Genomic DNA, 27,844 nt, shown 5'->3' with positions numbered 1-27,844 from the left:
ATTGTTTTGGCTCAAGATCCTGAAACTTTTCTGCAATGCCATGAAACCACAGAGAAAAATCAAGCTAATAAAAATACCTTGGTGTAAAAGTAAATAAATGATTCCTATATTCCAAAAATAAATTCTGGCAGTAAGTGATATGCTTTGCTAAGTTTATGTCAAAATGTATTTTATATAGTTTCTCATTTTAATGTTGATTTTCTTCCAATATGCAGGACTGTGCTATATGAATGTTGCCCTGGTTATATGAGAATGGAAGGAATGAAAGGATGCCCAGCAGGTAAAATTTAACTAGTGAATTAAATGAGGAACTTGTATTGTGTGAGGAAAAGGGTTGAAGTAGATTGTAGAGAAGTCAACTGAATGTGTATGTATTTGTGTGTGTTTAGCATCATAGTAAATCCTAGTTATTCCCCCAGATTTTTATGTTATTCATGAATTTATCATGGTGGTAAAGCACTAAAACATGCTTTGCATGCACTGAATGCTGGACAATGCAACAGAAGCTTAAATTATATTGGTTTATCTTTCCTTCTTGAAAAAAAAATCCCTCTACAAACTCCCTTTCTTTGAACTTGTCTAGAAACATGTAGCTGGCTACTTGACAAGACATCACTTGTTTAACTGAACAGCTCTGATTTTATAATGTTCTTTGTATTGAAAGTTGGTTCCTAAGACTTTGCCAACTAGAAAAAAACAGTTCATCTATTTCTTTGAAATGACAACTATTCTAATATTCAACACTAACCATCACACCTTTCTACCAGCTACCTTTCTTCCTCAACAAAATCTTCTCTTTTCTGGGGGAAGTGGAAGCCAACTCCATGTCCTCTAATGTTGCATAGACTTTGGATGTCTCACCATCATGAATACCAACCCATAAAAAGCCTCTAGTCCAGTCATCTGTTTTCTGATTGTGTTCCCAGACTGTTTACAACTCATATGGTTCCAAGCAGCTGAGATAATATTAAGACAAATACTTCATTTTGGGGTGTACCTGAACTTTGGTTAATATAATTGGTTACCACGTCATATAATTAACTCATATTGAATTTGCAATCAATTACAATTAATTACAGGTCTTGTTTACATAAATACTATCAAGTCAGATCTTTTTCTAGGATTTGTGTTTTCAACTTGAACATAGAACATATATGGAACCCTGCTACATTTAACCTGTTAACTTGAACTTCTTTTCCATCCTGTTGGGGTCTTTTTAAATCCTAATTTTACAATTTAACATATTAATTGTATCACCTAGTGTATTATATTCACAGAGTTAATAACCATTTATCCATGCTATTGGCCAAATTGAACAAATTTTTAAATATGATAAAGTTATAAAAAAATAAATTGGCTGCAACAGTCTTAAGGTTGATATTTGTATATTGATCTTTCTTTTGTAAGTTCAAGATAACTATTCTGGGCATGCTAGATACTTTGATTTATTTCCTTCTGAAATTATGATTAAAAGAAGTAGGTTCATACACAAGAATAAACTCAAAAATCAAGAAAAGACATAAATGTAAGTCATGAAAACTTAAGAATCCTAGAAGAGCCTGACCTGTAGTGGCGCAGTGGATAAAAGCGTCGACCTGGAAATGCTGAGGTCGCCGGTTCGAAACCCTGGGCTTGCCTGGTCAAGGCACATATGGGAGTTGATGCTTCCAGCTTCTCCCCCCTGTCTCTCTCTCCTCTCTCTCTCTCTCTCTCTCTCCTCTCTAAAAAAAATGAATAATAAAAAAAAAAGAATCCTAGAAGAAACCATAGGCAGTAAAATGTAAGAATCTCTCATACTAACATTTTTACTGTTATATCAGGCAAGGGAAACAAAGAAAAAAAATAAACAAAAGAGACTTCATCAAGTTAAAAAGCTTTTGCACAGCTAAAAATACCATCAACAAAATGAAAAGACAATCCACTAAATAGGAAAACATATTCACCAATGATACATCTGATAAGACATTCATTTCCAAAATATATAAAAAATTTATAAAACTCAACACTAGAAAGATAAACAACAAAATTAAAAAATAGGCAAAGGACCTGAATAGACACATCTCAAAAGAAGACATACAGATGAAAAATCAACATATGAAAAGATGCTCAACCTCACTAATCATCAAAAAAAATGTAGAGGCCCTGGCCAGTTGGCTCAGTGAGTAGAGCATTGGCCTGGCCTGTGGAAGTCCTGGGTTTGATTCCTGGCCAAGACACACAGGAGAGGTGCCTATCTGCTTCTCCCCCTCCCCTTCTCCTTTCTCTCTATCTCTCTTCCCCTCCCATAGCCAAAGCTTCATTGGAACAAAGTTGGCCCGGGCCACTGAGGATGGCTCCATGGCCTCTGCCTCAGGTGCTAGAATGGCTCCAATTGCAATGGAGCAACACCCCCCAGATGGGCAGAGCATTGCTCCCTAGTGGACATGCTGGGTGGATCCCAGTCAGGCACATGTGGGAGTCTGTCTCTCTGCCTCCCCGCTTCTCACTTCAGAAAAATACAAAAAAAAAAAAATGTAGAGTAAAACCACAAAGAGATATCACTTTACACCTGTCAGAGTGGTTATCATTAATAAATCAATAAACAGCAAGTGCTGGTGAGAATATGGTGTTTGTCGGAATGTAGATTGGTATAGCCACTGTAGAAAACATTATAGAGTTTCCTCAAATAATTAAAAATGGAACTGCCTTTTGACTCATCAGTCCCAATTTTAGGAATATATCCTAAGAAATCCAAAACACTAATTTGAAAAAAATACACCCCTATGTTTGTTGCAGGGTTATTTATAATAGCCATGATCTGGAAACAGCCCAAGGACCCATCAGTAAATGAATGGATAAAAAACTGTGTACATTTACATAAAGTAATAATACTTGGTCACAAAAAGAGGAAATCTTATCTTTTGCAACAGCATGTATGGACCTGGAGATTATTATGCTAAGTAAAATAAGACAGTCAAAGAAAGACAAATACTGTATAATCTCATTTATATATGGACACTAATGAACAAAATTAAGTGATGAATGAAATAGAAACAGAAGCATAGATACATGGAACAGACTGACAGCTGTCAAAAGGGTGGTATGTTGTGGAACTGAATGAAAGAAGGTGAAGGGATTAACCAAAAACCATATATATTTTAAAATATATATAACACAGACATAGACAATAGTGTGGTGATTGCCACAGGGAAAGGAGTAATCGAGGGTTGGTAAAGGGGGTGGAAACGAGGATGGAAAGAGACTTTGCTAGGGGGATGATGGGCATTTGGTGCAGTGTGCTGCTGATGTTTTATGGAGTTGTACACTTCAACCTATATGGGTATGTGAAGGAATGTTACCCCAATAAATTCAAAAATTAAAAAAGTGTAACAACTGGGGGAAAAAAGAAGGTCTCTATACTTCTTTTAGAGACCCAAATATATAAAAATTATATTCCTATACCTAACAATATTTTTCTATTTAGGAATATTAAGCCAGCATATGGGAAAATATTTCATACCCTTGTCATGAAATAATCATAAAATTTACTGATTATTTAAATTTACAATTTAAAATTTATTTTCTCTCACAAGGATATATGGAAAGGTATATAAAATAATAGTTTTCAATAGTGTTTCATGTTTAGCACTCAAAAGGCAACTTTCATACCAAAACTGATGACTCATAAAATTTTATTGCTAAAATGATTAGTTCCATACATTGGAGAACATAGTGTAAAGTTTAAATTATGGTGAAGTAATATTCTTTAAATGAAATCCTGAGTACTTATTCATTGCTTTATTGTTTCAGTTATGCCAATTGACCATGTTTATGGCACTCTGGGCATCGTGGGGGCCACCACCACACAGCGCTACTCTGACGTCTCAAAACTGAGAGAAGAGATTGAGGGAAAAGGATCATTCACTTACTTTGCACCGAGTAATGAGGCCTGGGACAATTTGGATTCTGTAATTTACTATTTTTATTAATATAATTTATTTTGGTGTTATTGTTATTTTAAATCCTCTATTAACTTGGATAATAATGGAAGTTTTATACATTTCTATTGTGCACATATAAAGATACTTAAAAAGATGAGTTATTGGGGGTAAGAAGTAAATCATTTTGATATATCCATAAGTGAAATAACTCCCCAGCAACTTCATAGCTTCCTAAAGAAAAGGCAAACCAAGAGTGAACTGAACGAGCACTTACTATTATCCCATTTTACCCCTTTCCTCTTCACTTTTTGGTTGTGGGGAAATGTGTCATTTTAATTGACATATCTAATAGAAAGGTAAGTTAAGAAGCCTAGTGAAATTTGAAATTCATTATATTATATTATATAAATATACTTATTATTTTAATTATATGTAAATATATATGTATGTTCAGGAATTGAAAGATTCATAAACATAGCTGAATATTTAAATAAAGTGTTATAAACAATGCATTTGATTTTGTGAATACTGATTTATAACACACTAGATTACGATTCAATTTTCTAATCTGTAAAACTGGTATGAAATATATTTCTACTTTTTTCTTGATATGAAGATGAATTAATAGTTTCTACTAGAGTCAAAGAATACTTGATAAAACTTAGGCTGATTCCTCTAGGACGGTAGTAAATTGCTACATTGACTTTGTGGTTAAATATTTGCATCATAGAGCTCTCTCTTCTGGTTAACTTTGGCCACATCTCTAACCACCACTCTTTTGCTGACTCTTCCTCTTTGCCTTAAGGATGGGTCTTATTAAAGGCTATGCAGAAATAGACTTTACCCTTTATATAAACTTCCAGGGACTTCAACTATTACTGTAGTGCAAAGTCATGAAATCTGTGTTCTTTGTATATATTTGCTCTCCTTAGAACCCCAGGGGAGTATTTCTAATATCCATCTTAATATAACATCACTCCTTAGCTACATCATCTGTGTCCTTAAACAAAAAGATATCAAAAACATATGCCATTTTCTTTTTCCCCATTAAGAAATTGCTCTTGTGCTGACTTTGTTCCATAATTGGCAGTAGCAATCTCAGTGTTCACCTGCCTGAAACTGAGTCATCCTTATCTTCTCTCCCTCCATTTCTTGCAAAAGATGTTAGTCAACATATCCCATGTTTCATACTCTTAATATGCTTGTTTCTGCTATGCATTACCACCGTATTAACCTTCCTAAGGGTTAATATTTAATTTATACTAGTAAAACTTCACTAATATTATTATAATTCAATGCCCAAAATCTTCAGTGGCTTCCCATTGCCAATTTAATTTCCACTTTACTCAGGCATTAAAGTCTTACATATTACTCTCCCATACTTTTCTGGATCTCTTTCTTAATATTTTCCGAGAAACACAAAAGTATATGCTAACCCACTGGACAACTTCTACTCTCTTAATGCTAACCCTGTGTCAGCACCTGACCTCAGAATGATCATTACCCTGTTCCTATCCTATCTACCCTTCCAGGCCTGTCTGCAGATGTCGAAAGGCTAGTTTTCCTCATTTCACTCCTGAAATAATTTTTTCCTCCTTCTCTCTTTTATCTCACTGTGTTCATTTTTACATGCTGTGTATGATATGAAAAATACCTTAAAGGTAAAGAGTTCACCTAACATATTACTGTACTTCCCGAGTACACTATGACATCATATATGGCACATTGAATAAATAAAAGTTACAAAACATTTGAATTCTCAAATTCATTTTTGAATAAATATAAAATGTTTGTTTAAATTCCAATACTGTATACAAATATAATGCATTTTGTTTTATTAATCAAAATAATTTAATATCTGATCATTATATATTCCAAGCTTTTATGTATATCAAGATTGTCACTTTTTCAATATATGCCTTTAAAATTTGTTTTATCTCTAAAAGTGCCCGAGAACTCTACCAGATTTGGGATCCTCAAATGAGTACCTTGCACTTACAAAATTCCTTAGTAATTGAAATAATATAAAATCAGTTATTTATGTCAATTTGGTTTGCCCTGCTGAACAAAGCAATGAGAAAGTAATGATAATAGAAACAGTGTAATTATAATAATAGTAATGATATTAATAATCTACCACAGAAAAATAAATTTTTATCATTTTAATTTTTTCCTAGGACATTCGTAGAGGGTTGGAGAGCAATGTAAATGTTGAATTACTGAATGCTTTACATAGCCACATGGTTAACCAGAGAATGTTAACCAAGGACTTAAAAAATGGCATGGTTGTCTCTTCAATGTACAATAACTTGGGGCTTTTCATTAACCATTATCCGAATGGGGTAAGTTTCATTAGAAAATAGTACATTTCTACATTTCTAAGTAATATGGCCTCTACTCTTTTCTTTACTATTTATATAATGTTCACAGAAATAATAAAAGTGGCGTAACATGACTTGGCCCCATGTTTAGAGCAGATATATTAATAATTCTGTGACTGATTTCTACTCAAGAGTGATTGTGGGCCCTGGCCGGTTGGCTCAGCGGTAGAGCGTTGGCCTGCGTGAGGGGGACCCGGGTTCGATTCCCGGCCAGGACACATAGGAGAAGCGCCCATTTGCTTCTCCACTGCCCCCCTCCTTCCTCTCTGTCTCTCTCTTCCCCTCCCGCAGCTGATGCTCCATTGGAGCAAAGATGGCCCGGGCACTGGGGATGGCTCCTTGGCCTCTGCCCCAGGCGCTACAGTGGCTCTGGTCGCCCCCTGGTGGACAGAGAATCCCCCCTGGTGGGTGTGCCGGGTGGATCCCGGTCGGGCGCATGCGGGAGTCTGTCTGACTGTCTCTCCCCATTTCCAGCTTCAGAAAAAATAAAATAAAATAAATAAATAAATAAATAAATAAATAAATAAATAAAAAGAGTGATTGTGAGAAATAAATCAAAATGACAGTAGACTTCGATGATCCAAAAAAGAACATTTAATAGTTGATGTGTTTGAAAAAGTAACAATCAGAGAAAAATAATACATAAGAATTTATCAGAAAATTTCTCAAAAGAATAATCAGAGAATGAGAATTCCTTTATTCAGCCTCTGGCTACTATACTGATTTAGGTTCTTGTATATTTAGATAAGAGTCTTTGTGTGAAGCTTGCAACAAGTTCATACTGTTCTTTCACAGTCACAGTTCCAGGGATAAAATGGGTCACTGATGAGGCAATATGTAAAACATTATCAGGAAAGGACTGATTAAATTTATGCAATAATTGTTTTTTCTCTCTCAGAACTTATTTGAAGAATATTTAGACCTTTATGTTAGTTATTGCTCTACATTAGAAAAAGTTGATTGCTATCTCCATAAAAGAAAGAAAAGAACAACAGCAATAATTCAAATAAAAATGTTTTTTTCTTATGTTTATGATATGTTAAGGATAACTACTTGAGTTCTCTACTGGCTCTGTTATCATATATTTCTATTTTTTACATAACAATACATAAACCTTTATTCTCAGCATTTATATTCAGAATATAACTTCTTTTATGTTAATTTTACTCATATTAATTAAAAATAGGAAATGGACTTACTGCCTCAGTAGTCAATGAATAGCTCTGATTCTTGATTTTTCCAAATAATTATAGGTTGTCACTGTTAACTGTGCTCGAATCATCCATGGGAACCAGATTGCAACAAATGGTGTTGTACATGTCATTGATCGTGTCCTTACACAAATTGGTACCTCAATTCAAGACTTCATTGAAGCAGAAGATGATCTCTCTTCTTTTAGGGTCAGTACAAAAAGTAAGAGTAGATTGTCTTGAATCATTGAAATGCCTTCTCTTTCTCTGTCAGAATCTAAAAACAATAAAAATGCTATTGAACAAGCCTGTCATAAATGTAACAAATATATTTCTTGAAATGAAAATATTTTTATTTTCATTGAAGAAATCTTCTCCTATAAATAAACATTTATGTGGACAACACAGATAAAGATAGTTATGTGACTGTGGTGTATATAATGTATTTAGAATGTGTCCATCTTTTTTATTTTAATTTATTGTGTTTACATAGATTCTAGTGTCCCCCCGAATGCATCGCCCCTCCTCCATGTTCCCCACAATATCTCCCTTTCCCCCTCCCTGCAATGCCTTCCCCCTTTCCCTCCAGGATTAGCTTTTCTGCTCTCTATAACGTTGTGTTATGTGTGTATAATTTCACCAAAACCTTCCCTTTTCTGATCCCATCCTCTCATCCCCTTTCCCTCTGTCCACTTTCCCTCTAGATCTATTGACCCCGCCTCTGTCTGTATTCCGTTCCTCTGTTTATATTGTTCATTGGATTCCTCAAATGAGTGAGGTCATATGATATTTTTCTTTCTCTGCCTGGCTTATTTCACTTAACATAATAGTTTCCAGGTCCTTCCGTGTTGTCGCAAAAGGTAAGATTTCCTTCTTTTTCATGGCCCCATAGTATTCCATTGTGTATATATACCATATAATGTGTCCATCTTAATTACTATATGTACTGCTTGCTGGATATTGCTACTGTCATACAAACAATGACAGAATTGCCATTTTTATAAACACAGTTTGAGGAAAATGGGAAAGGACATAGTTGGTGTGCCAAAAAGTAATTTATTAAAGATCTAACAAGAGCAAACTTGTTCTATATGGTGAGCTCCCTTGTAGCTTGAGCTAGGCTGGCATATACTGTAATTTTCTTTGGATTTATAATGCACAAACCTCTGAAAAATGCATTTGTGTTTCAGGCAGCTGCCATCACATCTGATATACTGGAAGCCCTTGGAAGAGACGGCCATTTCACACTCTTTGCTCCCACAAATGAGGCTTTTGAGAAACTTCCACGAGGTGTCCTAGAGAGGATCATGGGAGACAAAGTGGCTACTGAAGGTATGAAAACATTTCCCTGTATGAGAGGCTTCCCAGAATTTCAAGAAAAGGAAATGAAAAAGAGATGGCCATAACAATGTTATCAGCATTGATAAGCAAAGATCCAGAAAATATTTTTTGAGGTGAACCATAAAAATTTCAACAAAGTTGAAATGGAGCAGCCCTGGCTGGTTTGCTCACTGGTAGAGCATCAGCCCTGCATATGGAAGTCCTAGGTTTCATTCCCGGTCAGGGCACACAGGAGAGGTGACCATTTGCTTCTTCACTCCTTCCTCTCCCCTTCTCGCTTTCTGTCTCTTCCCTTTGAACAGCCATGGCTCTACTGATTTGAGCACATTGACCTTGGGCGCTGAGGATGGCTTCAGGTGCTAAAAATAGCTTGGTTGTAAACATGGCTTCAGATGAGCAGAGCATCAGGGGATCCAAGATGGGGTCACCAGGTGGATCCTAGTTGGGGTACATGTGGGATTCTGTCTATCTCCCCTCCCCTCTCTTGGAAAAGAAGAAAAATAAAGAATACATGGAATGCATGATGTGGTATGTAGATGGTGTTATATTGAGTTGTGCTCCTGAAACCTGTATGATTTGGTGAACCAATGTCATCCCAATAAATTAAAAATAAATTAAAAACTAAGAAACCATAAAAATGAAATACTGTATATACACAATATTAAGTTTTGCTAAAAGATAGATTTGGGTTGAGAAAATGGCATGATTCTCTTAAGGCTTTACTTATTGATTTATAAAATTTGGCTTTTTTCCATCCCCCTTTCCATTTTCAAATAGATTTTACATTGTGCCTAGTACATTTTACTTAGCCTATTCTAAAAGACATTTAACCAACTTAAGATGAGAAATTTTGGAGGTGCAGATATAGACAATATAATTGAGGCATAACTCCCTTGAGATATTCTTCAAACGATTATCTTTACTTTGGTTACATTCTAGATGTTGTCTTTAGGGCATCATTTGTCTTGCCCTCAGCCTCTAATAACCCCTTTATGTATGTATGTGTGTGTGTGTGTGTATATATTGTGTGTGTGTGTGTATATATATATATACAAACTATATATATATATACACACACACACACACACACACACACACACACACAACTATTCTGTTATGAGTGGCTAATGAGAGATACTGCTTGTGTGTATTGGATCAACTATCACTTAACAAATAACTTTACAGGCCTTCTGAATGGAACTCTCCCCCCCTTCCTCTGCTTCTTACAGTAGTGGGAACTTGATCTACCGTAGTTCCCCATGTATAAGACACATTTTAATTTGGGGGCCCAAAATTTGAAAAAAAAAATGTATTACATAAAGTTATTGAACTCAAGTTTTATTCATCAAAAAATTCATATAACTCCTTATCACTGTCAAAACTCCCATCCATTAGCTTGTCCTCATCTGTGTGTTATGATGAATCACTGTCTTCATATATTGCCTCATCCTCAGTTCCATCTATGGCATTTGAAATGCCACAACCCTGTATAAAACACACCCAGTTTTTAGACCCCAAATTTTTTGAAAAAGGGTGCGTCCTATACATGGGGAAATAAAGTAACACTTTTTTAGTAGTACTGTACTACACAAATCATTTCACGCAATTAATCTTCTCCTCTTCCTACTAAGCTAAGCTTTTTCTATTGTATATTGATGAAATAACATTCAAAGAACTTAAACAGACTTTAAAAATGATTTCACTCATATGTGGAATCTAATAAACAAAATGAACTAACAAGCAAAATAGAGATAAACACATAGATAGAGAGCAAGCTGACAGCTGTCCAGTAGGGTGTAGTCTGGTTGACAGAGGTGGAGGGATTGAGAAAAAAAAGAGAAAAACCTCATGGACACAGACAACAGTGTGGAAGTCGCCAGAGGGAGGAGGAAGAAGGTAAAGGTGGGTAAATGGTGATGGACGGAGACTTGACTTGGGGTGGTGACACACAATACAGTGTACAGATGATGTGTTATAGAATTGTGCTCCTGAAACCTGTATAATTTTGTTAACTGGTGTCACCCCAATACATTCAATAAAAAGATAAAAATGGAAAAAAAACCTTTGATCCATATATGTTATATGTATCTTTTTATTAGGAATGCTTTGTTTCATAGTGAAATATGTTTTACATGTTTTTTAAGGATCAAATGCTATTTCCCTTAATATATGAATACTTTCTTTTTTATCTTGTCCTTCAGCTCTCATGAAATATCACATTTTAAACACGCTCCAGTGCTCTGAAGCCATTATGGGAGGAGCAGTATTTGAGACTCTGGAAGGAAACACAGTTGAGATAGGATGTGATGGTGACAGCATAACAGTAAATGGAATCAAAATGGTGAACAAAAAAGACATTGTGACAAACAATGGTGTTATTCATTTGATTGATCAGGTCCTCATTCCAGATTCCGGTGAGTGACAGTTTCATACTCTTCTACTTACTGTTGTTTATCTATTAGCATGCCTCAAAAGTAAGTTTCATGAAAGGCAAATGTGTAGTATAAAAAGTGGCATGTGAAACAAAAACACAAAGTAAATGGTGAGCGAAATGAGTGTCACCTACAGTATGTGACCTACAGGGTCATGGGCATTCTGTGCATGAAAACTTGGTGTTCTAAGGTTTTTGATACCTAATGTTTATAAAGGTTCTCGCAGTGGCTAAGGTTTCTTGAAAACACAAGGAAAGTTATAATCATATGGTCATCTTTGAATAAATTAAAGAGTTATGAAACTCACAAGAGCAAAGTCAAGAGGTGAGCAATAGAGAATTAAAGAAAATGGAAAGAAGACAAAGATATTTTCCTTGTGAAATGCTTTGTGGTGATTAACACCCCAAAAAGGAAAGTTGGAATTCTTAGTAAGGAAAGGCAGGATGTCTTATTACCTTGTTAGTACAACAAAATGCTTATGGAAAACAGCCAAGAATTTATTTACTAATTTCATGGTGATAATTACAATGATGACATTTTGGAATGGTGATGGTTTATTTTATAGCCAAACAAGTTATTGACCTGGCTGGAAATCAGCAAACCACTTTCAAAGAACTCGTGGCCCAATTAGGTTTGGCATCTACACTGAGGCCAGATGGAGAGTACACTTTGCTGGCACCCGTGAATAATGCATTTTCTGGTATGTACTACTGGACAATGTCATCCCTGCTCCTCTGCTCTTAACCCATACACACCATTTTTCTTCATCATGATTGTTTGCAATATGGAATTATATGTATATTTCACAAAGTGTTGATTAGTTTTTGTATTGGCTATCCATCAGTGTGTTAGCCTCTATTAAAATGTCTTTTATTTCAAAACATTTTATTATGAAAAATAACAGTGCACAGGAAGAGAAAGTTTGTGACATGTGGTATCCAGTTATTCTCTAAATAAAACCATATTACCAGACACATAATGGCTTCTAAGAAAAATAAACTTGGCTTTATTATATGATAACAACATAATATTTAAGAATAAATAGGTTTATTTTATATCTCAGAATTTAACAGTAAGATATTAAATTATAAATGAATATAAATATACATTTTTATATTATGTAGTGAACTATTCTTATAAGTATTTTACCCACTACCTGCTATTTAGGGACAGTGTTTAGATTAATGTAGCCTGCCACTTTTTTTAGAAAAGTGATTTTATAAAGACATTTAAATATTAAAGGTGTTAATATTAATCTACCTTTAAGAGATTGTGTGCTTTGACTTTCTTTTCAGCAATAAAGATAAATTTAAATATGATTCATCATTATTCTTTCATGTGACTAGTTGATATCAAAATCTCAGAAGAATTCTTGGCCAGCATTAGAGTTTAACTTTTGCCAATGACCACATAAAACTATGTATCACAGAAATGAAACCCATTGTTTAGAATGCTTGGAATTATGTTACAGTCACTTGATGGAATAGCTCATAGAGCTTCTATTGCTGCATAAAATTCATTGACTGGAGCACTTGAGTTATATGTGGTATGAGTGTAGGACACATAATATCAATAATAGTTTTACATTTTCATGATTCTCTCTTACTTGGAGAAACTTTAATACTTTCCAAATAAAATACATATAATTTTCTTTAAAAATTTATTTACAGATGATACTCTGGGCATGGATCAGCGTCTTCTTAAATTAATTCTGCAGAATCACATATTGAAAGTAAAAGTTGGCCTTAACGAGCTTTACAATGGACAAAAGCTCGAGACCATTGGAGGCAAACAGCTGAGAGTCTTTGTGTATCGTACAGTAAGTGAATCAAACAATATAAAATATCTACATTGCTTAAATGTTTCCCAGAACTTCATTCATGCAGTTTTGATAATAAACATTCATCAGAAGATTATGGAACTGAGTAACATGTGAAGACAAAAAATTCCACTCAAAGTGCTATGTGTAACAATTCAGAAAATTTGCATTTGTTTAATTATAGATGGTTAGAACATGAAGAGGAATGGTAGAAAATGTAGAATAGAATCTGTGGAACTTCTGTAACTCGCAAAACTACTTGGCTGGCACATAGAGTAGCTTGACTAGTAGCAGAAAACCTGGTTGAGTATAAGAGTTGTGATGTCAGATTGTGCAAGATCTTTTTTTTTTTATTCAGTGAGAGGCAGGAAGGCAGAGACAGACTCCCGCATGCACCCCAACCAGGGCCCACCCTGCAAGCCCATTAGGGGGTGATGCCCTGCCCATCTGGGGCATTGCTCTGCTGCTCAGCAACTGAGCTCTTCTCTACACCTGAGGCAGAGCCCATGGAGCCATCTTCAGTGCCCAAGTCTAACTTCCTCCAATTGAGCCTTGGCTACAGGAGAGGAAGAGAGAGAGATACAGAGAAAGAGAGAGAGAAGCAAGAGGGGGACGGGTGGAGAAGCAGATGGGCACTTCTCTTGTGTGCCCTGACTGGGAATTGAACCCGATACATCCACACCCGGGCCAACGCTCTACCACTGAGCCAACCAGCCAGGGCCTGAACAAGATCTTAAAAACAGAGGAGAGAAGCTGTTTTCTCTGGCCATAGAGGTCAGATTACCTCTTAGAAGAGTCAATTTAGACATTTAATTAGGTATTCAACTATTTCCACATAGAAAAATTTTTATAAGATTTTATTCATTGATTTTAGAAAAAGAGAGGGAGAAAGGAAGAGATAGAGGAAGAGAGGCATCAACCAGTAGTTGCTTCACTTTAGTTGTTCATTGATTTTTTTCTCATATGTGACTTGACCAGGCAAGCCCAGGGTTTCAAACTGACAACCTTAGCATTTCAGGTCGACACCCCACCCACTGTGCCACCACAGGCCAGGCCACATAGGAAATTTTAAATAAGGAACTGGAGGGCTGTATCTTTATTTCTGTTGCTAGGCTGTCTGCATTGAAAATTCCTGCATGGTGAGAGGAAGCAAGCAAGGAAGGAATGGTGCCATTCACATCTTCCGAGAGATCATCAAACCAGCAGAGAAGTCCCTCCATGAAAAATTGAAACAGGACAAACGCTTTAGGTAAGCTTAATTAGTTTCACCTCCACAAAATAATGAGAGCTATCAGCACGGTCAGTATTCCAAAAGGCATTTAGCATTCAGTACTGAAATACTGAAAATAAACTTTATTTATTTTTTTTTATAATAAATTTTTATTAATGGTAATGGGATGACATTAATAAATCAGGGTACATATATTCAAAGATAACATGTCTAGTTTATTTTGTCATTAAATTATGTTGCAAACCCCTCGCCCAAAGTCAGATTGTCCTCCGTCACCCTCTATCTAGTTCTCTGTGCCCCTCCCCCTCCCCCTAACTCTCTCCCTCCCTCCCTCCCATGTCCTCCCTCCCCCCCACCCTTGGTAACCACCACACTCTTGTCCATGTCTCTTAGTCTCATTTTTATGTTCCACCAATGTATGGAATCATGTAGTTCTTGTTTTTTTCTGATTTGCTTATTTCACTCCTTATAATGTTATCAAGATCCCACCATTTTGCTGTAAATGATCTGATGTCATCATTTCTTATGGCTGAGTAGTATTCCATAGTGTATATGTGCCACATCTTCTTTATCCAGTCTTCTATTGAAGGGCTTTTTGGTTGTTTCCATGTCTTGGCCACTGTGAACAGTGCTGCAATGAACATGGGGCTACATGTGTCTTCACGTATCAATGTTTCTGAGGTTTTGGGGTATATACCCAGTAGAGGGATTGCTGGGTCATAAGGTAGTTCTATTTGCAGTTTTTTGAGGAACCACCATACTTTCCTCCATAATGGTTGTACTACTTTACAGTCCCACCAACAGTGAATGAGGGTTCCTTTTTCTCCACAGCCTCTCCAACATTTGCTATTACCCGTCTTGTTGATAATAGCTAATCTAACAGGGGTGAGGTGGTATCTCATTGTAGTTTTGATTTGCATTTCTCTAATAACTAATGAAGCTGAGCATCTTTTCATATATCTGTTGGCCATTTGTATCTCTTCCTGGGAGAAGTATCTGTTCATGTCCTCTTCCCATTTTTTTATTGGATTGTTTGTTTGTTTGTTGTTGAGTTTTATGAGTTCTTTGTAAATTTTGGATATTAGGCCCTTATCTGAGCTGTCGTTTGAAAATATCAGTTCCCATGTAGTTGGCTGTCTGTTTATTTTGATATCAGTTTCTCTTGCTGAGCAAAAACTTTTAATTCTGATGTAGTCCCATTCATTTATCTTTGCCTTCACTTCTCTTGCCATTGGAGTCAAGTTCATAAAATGTTCTTTAAAACCCAGGTCCATGATTTTAGTACCTATGTCTTCTTCTATGTACTTTATTGTTTCAGGTCTTATATTTAGGTCTTTGATCCATTTTGAATTAATTTTAGTACACGGGGACAGGCTGTAGTCGAGTTTCATTCTTTTGCATGTGGCTTTCCAGTTTTCCCAACACCATTTGTTGAAGAGGCTTTCTTTTCTCCATTGTGTGTTGTTGGCCCCTTTATCAAAGATTATTTGACCATATATATGTGGTTTTATTTCTAGGCTTTCTATTCTGTTCCATTGGTCTGAGTGTCTATTTTTCTGCCAATACCATGCTGTTTTGATTATCGTGGCCCTATAATATAGTTTAAAGTCAGGTATTGTAATGCCCCCAGCTTCATTCTTTTTCCTTAGGATTGTTTTGGCTATTCGGGGTTTTTTATAGTTCCATATAAATCTGATGATTTTTTGTTCCATTTCTTTAAAAAATCTCATAGGGATTTTGATGGGAATTGCATTAAATTTGTATATTGCTTTGGGTAATATGGCCATTTCGATTATATTTATTCTTCCTATCCAAGAACAAGGAATATTTTTCCATCTCATTGTATCTTTTTCGATTTCCCTTAACAATGCTTTGTAATTTTCATTATATAGGTCCTTTACGTTCTTTGTTATGTTTATTCCTAGGTATTTTATTGTTTTTGTTGCAATCGTGAAGGGGATTATTTTTTTGAGTTCGTTTTCTAATATTTCATTGTTGGCATATAGAAAGGCTATGGCCTTTTGTATGTTAATTTTGTATCCTGCGAACTTACTGTATTGGTTTATTGTTTCTAATAATCTTTTTGTGGAGTCCTTCGGGTTTTCGATGTATAGAATCATATCATCAGCAAAAAGTGATACCTTTACTTCTTCTTTTCCAATATGGATGCCTTTTATTTCTTTGTCTTGTCTGATTGCTCTGGCCAGAACTTCTAGCACCACGTTAAATAAGAGTGGAGAGAGTGGACAACCCTGTCTTGTTCCTGATTTAAGATAGAAAGTCCTCAGTTTTATGCCGTTTAATAGGATGTTGGCTGATGGTTTATCATATATGGCCTTTATCATGTTGAGATATTTTCCTTCTATACCCATTTTGTTGAGAGTCTTAAACATAAAATTGTGTTGTATTTTATCAAAAGCCTTTTCTGCATCTATTGATAAGATCATGTGGTTTTTGTTCTTTGTTTTGTTGATATGGTGTATTACGTTAACCGTTTTGCGTATGTTGAACCATCCTTGAGATTCTGGGATGAATCCCACTTGATCATGATGTATTATTTTTTTAATATGTTGTTGTATTCGGTTTGCCAGTATTTTGTTTAGTATTTTAGCATCTGTATTCATTAGAGATATTGGTCTGTAGTTTTCTTTCTTTGTGCCATCCTTGCCAGGTTTTGGTATGAGGGTTATGTTGGCCTCATAGAATGTGTTTGGAAGTATTGCTTCTTCTTCTATTTTTTGGAAGACTTTGAGTAGAATAGGAACCAAGTCTTCTTTGAATGTTTAATAGAATTCCCTAGTATAACCGTCTGGGCCTGGACTTTTATTTTTGGGGAGGTTTTTAATAGTTTTTTCTATTTCCTCCCTGCTGATTGGTCTGTTTAGGCTTTCTGCTTCTTCATGACTCAGTCTAGGAAGGTTGTATTGTTCTAGGAATTTATCCATTTCTTCTAGATTGTTGTATTTGGTGGCATATAATTTTTCATAGTATTCTACAATAATTCTTTGTATATCTATGATGTCTGTGGTGATCTCTCCTCTTTCATTTTGGATTTTATTTGAGTCCTGTGTCTTTTTTCCTTGGTGAGTCTTGCCAAGGGTTTGTCAATTTTGTTGATCTTTTCAAAGAACCAGCTCCTTGTTTTGTTGATTTTTTATATAGTTTTTCTGTTCTCTATTTCATTTATTTCTGCTCTGATTTTTATTATCTCCTTTCTTCGGCTGGTTTTGGGTTGTCTTTGTTCTTCTTTTTCTAGTTCCTTAAGGTGTGAAGTTAAGTGGTTTACTTCGGCTCTCTCTTGTTTGTTCATATAGGCCTGAAGTGATATGAGCTTTCCTCTTATTACTGCTTTTGCTGCATCCCAGAGATTCTGATATGTCGTATTTTCATTTTCATTTGTCTGTATATATCTTTTGATCTCTGCGCTTATTTCTTCTTTGACCCATTCATTTTTTAGAAGTATGTTGTTTAGTTTCCACATTTTTGTGGGTTTTTCCCCCTCTTTTTTGCAGTTGAATTCTAGTTTCAAGGCTTTATGATCAGAAAATATGCTTGGTACAATTTCAATTTTTCTAAATTTGCTGATATTGTCTTTGTGGCCCAACATATGGTCAATTCTTGAGAATGTTCCATGTACACTAGAGAAAAATGTATACTCTGTCGCTTTGGGATGAAGTGTCCTGTAGATGTCTATCATATCCAGGTGTTCTAGTATTTTGTTTAAGGCCACTATGTCTTTGTTGATTCTCTGTTTGGATGACTGATCTAGAGCCGTCAGCGGTGTATTGAGGTCTCCAAGTATGATTCTATTTTTGTTAGTTTTTGTTTTAAGGTCAATAAGTAGCTGTCTTTTATATTTTGGTGCTCCTTGGTTTGGTGCATATATATTAAGGATTGTTATGTCTTCTTGATTCAACTTCCCCTTAATCATTATGAAATGACCATTTTTGTCTCTGAGTACTTTTTCTGTCTTGTAGTCAGCATTATTAGATATGAGAATTGCTACACCTGCCTTTTTTTGGGTGTTGTTTGCTTGGAGTATTGTTTTCCAGCCTTTCTCTTTGTTTTTATCCTTGTTGCTTAGATGTGTTTCTTGTAGGCAGCATATAGTTGGATTTTCTTTTTTAATCCATTCTGCTACTCTGTGTCTTTTTATTGGTAAGTTTAATCCATTTACATTTAGTGTAATTATTGACACTTGTGGGTTCCCTACTGCCATTTTATAAATTGCTTTCTGTTAGTTTTGTATCTAGTTTGATTCTTCTCTTTTGTTTTTCTATCATTTGTTTTTGTTTGTTTGTGTTCCATACTTCTTTCCTCTGTTGCTACCTTTTTTAAGTCAAGTGTTTTTGTGGTGGTTTTTTCAAGGGTGGTTACCATTAAGTAATGAAAAGGGTACCTACCATATTCATTGTAGTACCCTATCTTATAAGTATTTCTGCACTTCATCGTCCTTTGCTACTGTTAATCTCCATCCTCTCCCCCCTTTTTTTCCTTTGTTGTCACAGTTTAAGTTTGGTTTTATTGTGTTCTTGGTGGAGCTATTACTTGTGGTGTTGTTTTCTTTTGTTCTTTGAATCTGGTTGGAAAACCCCCTTTAGTGTTTCCTGGAGTGGGAGCTTTCTGTTGATAAATTCTCTCATCTTTTCTGTATTTGTGAATGTTTTTATATCTCCTTCATACTTGAAGGATAGCTTTGATGGGTATAGTATTCTTGGCTGAAAGTTCCTCTCTTTCAGGGCTTTAAATATTGGGGTCCACTCTCTTCTAGCTTGTAGAGTTTCTGCTGAGAAATCTGATGATAATCTAATAGGCCTTCCTTTATATGTTATACTCTTCTTTTCCCTGACTGCCTTGAGAATTTTTCTTTGTCATTGTTTTGTGTCATCTTTATTATGATGTGCCTTGGAGTGGGTTTGTTGGGGTTAATAAAACTCGGTGTTCTGTTTGCTTCTTGAATTTGAGGCTTTAGTTCTTTCCACAGGCTTGGGAAGTTCTCGTCTATTATTTGTTTGAGTATATTCTCCATTCCATTTTCTTTCTCTTCTCCCTCTGATATACCTATTATTCTTATGTTATTCTTTCTGATGGAGTCAGACAATTCCTGTAGGGCTTTCTCATTTTTTATTATTTTTGAGTCTCTTTCTTCTTCTCTCTGTTGTGCCTCAAGTTGTTTGTCTTCTATTTCACTAATCTATCTTCAATCTGGGCTGTTCTGTTAGCTAAGCTTGTTACCTCGTTTTTCAGCTCGTGAATTGAGTTTTTCATTTCTGTTTGATTTGTTTTTATAGTTTCAATTTCCTTGGTAATATATTCTTTGTGTTCATTGAGTTGTTTTCTGATCTCCCTAAATTGCCTTTCTGTGTTTTCTTGTATATCTCTGAGTATTTTTAAGATTTCTATTTTAAATTCTCTGTCATTTAGCTCCAAGGCTTCCAATATGTTGTCTTTTCTCCATAGATTTTTCCACATCTATTTGTGTTACCTCTCTTTCTTTTGTATCCATAATATTCGATTTTCTCTTTCTTATTGGCATCTGAGGGTGGTCTTGTTGATAGCACTAATTAGAATTAATAAAGAGTAAAAAGGAAAAAAAAGAAAAAAAAAAAAAAAGGTAAAACACCCCACAATAAAAACAGTAATAATTTATTATTTCCCCCTTTTTTCTCTCTTCTCTTTCCCTCCTCTCCCCTCCTCAGGGAAATATTGTGCCTATAATGGAGGGTCTGATTTGGGGTGAAGAGTTCAAGGGGCAAAAAAAAAGGGAGTAGGGACCTACTAAATGCAAAAAAAAAAAAAAAAAAGGAAGAAAATCTTAGACAAGCATAAGATGATTTGCTTGTAAGTGATGGTCAACTAAGAGATATAATGAGAGGGATACGAGGGAACCAGAAAAAAGGACCAAAAAAGAATAATAAAGAAGAAAAAAATAAAAATTATAAGTAAAAATCTGTTGTATTAAGTGGAGCGAAGACTAAATACAATGGAGACCTTGGGTTGGGAGGACCCAAAATGCCACAAAAATAAACAAACAAGAAAAGAAATAAAAACAAAAGCAAAAAAGAGAAATAAAGCCAAAAAAAAGCCTTGAGTCCCAAATTAACTAATTTGTTTGTGATTGAGGATTATATGGGAGGAAAGTAAAATGAGAAAAGATAAAATGAATAGAAAGGAAAAAATAAGAAAAAGAGAAAAACGAAGGCAGATATAAAATAGGAAGAGAAAAAAACAAAATAAAGCAAGACAAAAAAAAAACAAAAGAGGAGAGAGTGAGAGTTAAGTGTTTTGGAGTATAACCTTAAAGGAGGGTGAGGATGAAGAAGAGAAATAAAATGCAACACTCATGGGTAGTGTAGTTCAAGAAAGGGGAAGCATAAGATGGGCAGAGAATAGAAGGACCGAGGTGGAGGAAATAGAGGCAATAAGATAGAAGAAACAAACAACAACAACAAAAAAATTAGTGGATCAAATTGTAAAGTCTGTGGATTTTTCTTGATTTTGAGAGGTTAACTTCTTCCTTTTTCTTTTCTCTCCCTCTTCCTGCTCGGTGACTCTGTACCCCAGGCTCTGCCCCTGTGTCACACTTAGGTAGGGATTTGCAGTTGATGGGATTCTATGGCAATGTCATATAATTGGCTTTAGTCTTGCTGGTAGTCAAGGCTTGTTGGCGTTTGCAGGGTCCAACGATGAGAGAGTTTGCTTTCCTGGATTCTCTCTCCTAGCCCCCCCTTTCTGAATTAGCAGCCTGGTGATCCAGCTATAAGGCTGCAACTGCTTCTGCCTGGGGAGTAAGAAGCTCAAAGAGCTGGGAAATCCCCACTCTATCCCCACTCAGTGCAAGGCTTTGGGAAAGGCTCTGACAGTCAGGGCCTCCAGTGTAATCAGGCGGGGGTGGGAGTCAATTGTTGTCAAGGTGACTGTTCAGCGCCTAGCATTTAGTTGGACCTCTCAACCCAGGCTTTCCACACTTTGTAGCCTGTTTTTGCAGGGAAGAAGAGGCACTAGTCTCTGCTTGCGACTAGTGTAGTATAGATCTTATTATCTGCCAAGTCCCTCTTGTTAGCGTTTATCCCTGAATATGGAGGCTCTATCAATCAGAAGTTGCCCTCGCCCCTTTAGCAAGAGGCACTAAAAAATATCACGCCTCTTGTCTTGGATCGCTGAACTGAGAGAGATCTTATCAATTAGAACCGAGGGTGCGCAGATTTCATGGGTTAAGCTAATTTCAGTGATTGGGTCGCAGCTGTGCTTCTGAAGGTATTTTAGGCTGCCTGCGCGCGCCCCTCCCCCAACGCTTGATTGTTAGCTTGAATGGCTGGGTGAGGTGCCCCGCCCACGGAGAGAATCTCCCAAGCCTCTCCCGCTCGCCCTGCCGCTGGTGGCTGGATCGCACCAGGCGCAGGATAATGGAGCACCCTGGGTGTGCGGGCCAGTAGGGCGCCCTGGGCGCGTGGAATGCCCAAGGCACGCACGCGAATGGGGTGTTCCGGGCACCGGTGGCTGGCGACGCTCACTCGCAGTGTGTGGGCCGCTGGGAACGTTAGCAGTGCTCAACCGGACCAGGCGCGCGCGCGGCGGCTCGCGGCTCCCAAGTATGGGCTGACTCACCACAGGCGCACTTCCTTGCGGCTTGAAAGAACGTCCCTGCGGTAGATTCCTCCACACCCTCGTCTCTCAGATTTAAGTGATAATAGTCCTTTCGCTATCAGTTTGTGTGGAACTCCGGAATGCTCTGAGGATAAATTTTTCTGTTTCTAGTTGATAAATTTGTTGTGATTTAGGGGAGAGCTGTCGGACGCGCTGCTCACGGCGCCATTTCCGTGACGTCACTCGAAAATAAACTTTAGAATAAGTCTATGTAAATGTTTTCAAAACTAAAATACGTTCTCAACACTATTTTGCTTCTCAATGTACCATAATATAAGTTAATGAGTGAAAAAAACAGCTTATTATTTGTTATAAAATGTGACCTTGTCAAGTTTTATGGGATAAAAACTGAGGTTAAGATATTTTAAAATCGTATCTATATTTAAATAGTTTCCCCAGGATAAAACTTTCTTAACAAGTAAATTGCATTTGAAACATGTGAAAATGTGTGAACAATTTGTTTATGTTTTCTGCAACACATGAATTAAATTATATTCTATTTCATCCCTTAATCTAAATCTAACAATATAAACATATGTTTCTCCTGTTTAGCATCTTCCTCAGCCTTCTAGAAGCCGCAGACTTGAAAGAGCTCCTGACACAGCCTGGGGATTGGACTTTATTTGTTCCCACCAATGATGCCTTTAAGGGAATGACTAACGAAGAAAAGGAAATACTGATTCGTGAGTAGAAGTGAATACTGGATATTTGTCCTTGATTTCAAGATCTCATGTCTTCCTCAAGGATTTCTGCCCAGATACCAGTCTCAAAATGTCTCCTTTTTCATATTCTTGTTTAGCCTTAGTTTCCTTTATTTTCACTTAGACTATGTAGAGGGTCACTCATTAATGTTCTTAATTGAGTGCTCAATATTGTTGGGCTAGATGTTCACTTACATTATTTATTGATATATACCTAAGATAAAAATGACATGAAAAATTACAGTGAGGAAAATATAAAGACAAATTTTTTCCTATTTAGTCTTCATAGTATCAAATGTCAAAGAAAAGATGACATATTATTAAATAAATATATATTTTCCTCCTAGGCAACAAAAATGCTCTTCAAAATATTATCCTTTATCACCTGACACCAGGAGTTTTCATTGGAAAGGGATTTGAACCTGGTGTTACTAACATTCTAAAGACCACACAAGGAAGCAAAATCTATCTGAAAGGAGTAAGTTCTCTGAAATGAAGTTATGATAGTGTTCAGTCACCATTTATTTACCGCAATGTTCATTTTTTGTGAAATTTCTCATTGCCATTATCCCCCGTTTTGGTAGGTAAATGACACACTTCTGGTGAATGAATTGAAATCAAAAGAGTCTGACATCATGACGACAAATGGTGTTATTCATGTCGTAGATAAACTTCTCTATCCAGCAGGTCGGTAATTACTGAAATCATTAATAAGCTAAATCTTTGTTGATAGAAACCCAGATTTTTATTTACACAATCTTGCTAACATTTATTTAATATTCATTTTTTCATAGATACACCTATTGGAAATGATCAGCTGCTGGAAATACTTAATAAGCTGATAAAATACATCCAGATTAAGGTACCTAACATCATTGGATTCATTTATAATGTGTTGAACATAAGAGACTAGAGATGTTTACCTTAACGAGTAGATAGACACTAGACTTGGATTGCTCTCTGTTGATCATGCATCACTGGCCCACTTGTAAAAAAAGATAACATAAATTCTTTATAGTTTTATTCAGCAGACATCTATTAAAATCTACTTGGGACCAAGCAGTGTTTTAAGAGTTGTGGGAAATATTAAGCTAAATTAGATATTGTTCTTTATTCAAAAAAGTTTACAGGCTTGTTGGACAGATAAAAAAAATAACTATAATTTTTCTAACCTCAACTGTCTTTGCTACAACATATAAGGAAAAGATAAAGTATTTACTTATAAAATGTCATTAATCACAATAGTTAAAGACAAAGGGATATTTTGCTTACTTATTATTAGAGAGTCAGAGTGTCACAGAACATATGAAATATTACTTTATAAATCTATTTAACTTTGAATTAACTATTCTGTAATTTTTGAGACTAGCAAATCCAATACCTTTTATATTATCTGCCTCATATCAGGAAATTGGCAGATGATTCATATGAAGACTACATTTCTATTAAGTGTAATGATAGCTTCACTTTATTTACGTTAATAAGAATTAAAGTCATGTCCTGATTTTGTTAATACAGCTACTCTATTTGATGTTACTCAATATACACATTTATTTTCAGTTTGTTCGTGGTAGCACCTTCAAAGAAATCCCTATGACTGTCTACAGTAAGTACATAGTGAATATTTATTTGTCACAATAAGTGGCAAAAAATTTTAAATTAATAGTAATGTTTTTGTATTTACAAATGAGACTATTGATAATCTGGTATTTAGACTTCCAAGCAACAACAAATTTAATTCAACATGAAGTAAGGTTTGAAGTCATAATGAGAGAACTCCGCCTTAGCCATACCCTCCAACTCCAAGAAAACTCTTCCCCACTCAACCAAAAACAGAAATAGTGAGACATAATAGCAGAGAAATATAACTAGCATAGCAAAGAAGCAGAAAAGAAGACATACAAACATAAAAGAGAAGAGATAGCTAAAAGGTACTCTAGAGCTACCTGAAAATTCAGATGTGTGGGCACAGAAATAACATTGCTGAAGAATTTGTAGCTCATTCCAGCCTCAAGCCCTCAGCCATCTAAAGACAAGGTGGGACACAGTGTGCCAAAGAACCCTAATATTTATGAGTTGGTGGTTAAACAATTCTCTCCATCCAAAACTGGACAAAGGAATGAAATTTTGCCAAGTGATAAAGTTTCTAGATCTCCAAAATCTTTTATGTTATGCCTGACTCTACCAGATTATCAAAATTAAACCTCTACTACTTAACAATGGTAAAAGGTATTTCATTCTCATCAACATAACCTGTTTTTCTCTTTTGATGTGACTTTATTCCTTTGTATTTTTTCTTTTTTTCTTGCGGCTTTCAAATCAGAAATTCTTTTCATTTTGTTTGACTCTACAGTTCAACACTCAAAATGTAATAGCAGCTAAAACATTACTTTAATTTCTACATTTATCTTGGCTAGAAAATTATTCTATTTTATACCATGAGCTTCTGTCATTCAATTAAGAAATTTTTCCTTAAGATTTACACTAGATATGAAAAAGAAAGACAATGTAAGGAATAAATCAAAATGTCTGCTGTTCTTACTGATTTCAATTATATAATAATAGCATGTGCAAATCCAGTATCAGGCCAGCTCACCATTGTTTTAAAGATTTAGTTAGAATAGTTATGATTTGACATAGTATAAATTTCAGTATGGATGTATACAATATTGTTGAGATATATTTCATAAGAAATTAAAGAATCCTAATGGGTTCTATTCATCACAAATGTTATGTCATCTTTCTCCACATTTCTTTATTTTTTCTAGTTTATCCATAATAAGTTTACCACTTTCCATATACGTCAATGCAATATTCTGCTTACAATGAGCCAACATCTATAATAACTTTATTTTTCTCTACTGAAGTTGAATCCTCACTCCCAGAAAATGTTAGTTTTTGAAATTATGCAAATCTAGTGAATTAACCTTACTCTTCAGAGCTCTCGAAGTAGCTCTGAGTTTTACATTCTGATATCAAATGTTTCTCTAACTTCTCAGATGCTATTATTTAGAAGCATACTTGAAAAAAGGGTGTAGACTAATTAAATCAAATATACTGCTCATAAAAATTAAGGAATGTTTCAAAATGAATATGAAGCAATAAGAAAAAAGGATTTATTTATTTTTTTATTAAACAAGAACATCAGAAAAACAATAAGTCAAAGAAAGTTGTTCGATTATGCAAATGATATGCAAAATCAACTTTTATTTCATTAGTGAAAATGCAATATACAAAAGACTGAAAGTACTGGAGTATCAGTACGTTCCCTGATCTTAAAAGTGCACATCCTGCAATTTCCCAGCCCTTGCAATGTCTCTGCAAAATGATTTGCCTGAATGCGAAGCCTGGAGAGCCATAGGACATCCTGAACTGGTCAAACACAGACGACAGTGGCAACAGCACTTGGAACATTCCAAAGCATGACTAGCAGACTGTGGAATTGCTTTCAAGAGACCGGAACAGTACAAAGGAGATGAAGGCAGGGTCACCCATCTGCCACAGCAGCAAGAAATGACCGCTACTTGACCTTATTGGCAGGAAAGAACAGGCGCAACAATGCAACAGAGCTGCAGGGACAGTTTCTTGTTGCCACTAGAAGATGGATATGCACCCAAGCCATACAAAATTGGCTCCATCGTGTTGGACTGCATGCCCAGCGACCAATGATAGCATTCCATTATCTACTGAACATCATAGGACCCCTAGAAGGTGGGCTGATGAGTATCATCATTAGACCCATGATGAGTGGTCAACTGTCCTCTTCTCTGATGAGTCACGGTTCAGTCTGCAGCCTGACAATCATTGTGTCCTGACTTGGCATGAATGAGGAACACGGTAGAATTCATGTTTCATGTGAGAAAAGGATTCCTTTGGTCGTGGTGGAATCATGGTGTAGGTTGGCATTAGCATTGGTAGTCGTACCGACCTCTACGTCATCAGACAGGGATCGCTGACTGCTATCAGATATCAAGATGAGGTTCTGCACCCCATAGTGGTACCCTATGCTGGAGCAGTTTAAAACAACCTTTCTTTCATGGACAATAATGCAAGGCCCCTTCATGCGCATCTCATCAATAACATGCTTCAGGATGTAGGAATCTAACACGTGGACTGGCCTTCACGTTCTCCAGACCTGAATTCCATTGAACATACTTGGGATGAACTGGAAAGACATCTGGCAAATTGTCCAATGCCTCCCACAACACTTCTTGAGCTGGAAGTTGCGCTGGAGCAGGAGTGGCAAGGGATCCCATAAGAACTGCTGGATGATCTGATCTTGTCCACACCCCATCGCTGTCAGTGTGTTTTGGCAGTCTTGGGTGACCATACACACTACTGAACAGTCAATGTGTGGCACTCTAATCCAGTTTGACATGCTCTGTTCACCCTCTCCAATATGTTCCTTGCTACTCAATTACAATTAATTGAATTTGCATCTCATTTGCATAATGGAACAACTTTCTTTGACTTATCATTTGCTTTTCTGATGTTCTTGTTTAATAAAAAAATCAAATGCTTCTTTTTTTATTTCTTCATATTCATTTAAAAATATCCCCTAATTTTTGTGAGCAGTGTATTTTTATGGTTTCTTATTTACTGATTTTATATATATATATATATTTTGTTTCTTTGCTACATATTACATTTGTCCCCAAAATATCATACATTTAAAAAATATGGGAGGTGGAAATGCTCTTTAACAATGTTGTCAAATATATAAATAACAGTTGAGGTCAAGAGGAATAAAATTAGTATTTAATCCTCAGTCGGTGACCTGTCAAAACTATTTGAGTCTCTAGAAAAGCATGATTGCAATGACTAAAAACCAATTAAACATCCTACATTTCATATTCCTTAACATGAGGTAAAAATTTAAGATAAAAGTGACTAACCATATTGATAGTAACAGTGCATTTGCCCTTTATGAAGAGGGTTCTCTATGGTAAGACCACCTATGAAATCCATAATTGTACACACAGATTTGATATATTTTAGAGCTTTAAAATTTGAGATCTCAATATCTAAGATTTGATATGACTGAAACATGGTCACAATGAAGGCTTAAAACCAATCTTAATTCAAAAGCTGATATAACTAAACATCTCAGAATCCTGATGTGAGAATGTGACAGAAACCCAAACTGTGTTAACAGTACAATCTATGATGATTGCACAGGTAG

At 35.8% G+C, this 27,844-nt stretch overlaps 1 protein-coding gene across 6 annotated transcripts in view; it reads left to right on the top strand.

Annotated features, from left to right (window-relative positions):
• POSTN (periostin) overlaps nucleotides 1-27,844 on the top strand; it is a 45,192-nt gene that overhangs the window by 4,873 nt on the left and 12,475 nt on the right. For all 6 annotated transcript variants that reach the window (XM_066235945.1, XM_066235944.1, XM_066235943.1 and 3 more), the window contains exons 3-16: nucleotides 216-280; nucleotides 3,790-3,947; nucleotides 6,098-6,262; nucleotides 7,555-7,701; nucleotides 8,682-8,823; nucleotides 11,034-11,246; nucleotides 11,830-11,964; nucleotides 12,935-13,083; nucleotides 14,196-14,332; nucleotides 22,514-22,644; nucleotides 23,010-23,140; nucleotides 23,247-23,349; nucleotides 23,457-23,524; nucleotides 24,223-24,268. In XM_066235945.1, the coding sequence (XP_066092042.1) occupies nucleotides 216-280; nucleotides 3,790-3,947; nucleotides 6,098-6,262; nucleotides 7,555-7,701; nucleotides 8,682-8,823; nucleotides 11,034-11,246; nucleotides 11,830-11,964; nucleotides 12,935-13,083; nucleotides 14,196-14,332; nucleotides 22,514-22,644; nucleotides 23,010-23,140; nucleotides 23,247-23,349; nucleotides 23,457-23,524; nucleotides 24,223-24,268 (1,790 nt within the window). The remainder of the gene's footprint in view (nucleotides 1-215; nucleotides 281-3,789; nucleotides 3,948-6,097; nucleotides 6,263-7,554; nucleotides 7,702-8,681; nucleotides 8,824-11,033; nucleotides 11,247-11,829; nucleotides 11,965-12,934; nucleotides 13,084-14,195; nucleotides 14,333-22,513; nucleotides 22,645-23,009; nucleotides 23,141-23,246; nucleotides 23,350-23,456; nucleotides 23,525-24,222; nucleotides 24,269-27,844) is intronic.

Source organism: Saccopteryx bilineata, chromosome 6, assembly GCF_036850765.1.
Source record: "Saccopteryx bilineata isolate mSacBil1 chromosome 6, mSacBil1_pri_phased_curated, whole genome shotgun sequence".
Classification (NCBI taxonomy): Eukaryota; Metazoa; Chordata; class Mammalia; order Chiroptera; family Emballonuridae; genus Saccopteryx; species Saccopteryx bilineata.
This window is presented reverse-complemented; position numbering and strand designations above follow the sequence as displayed.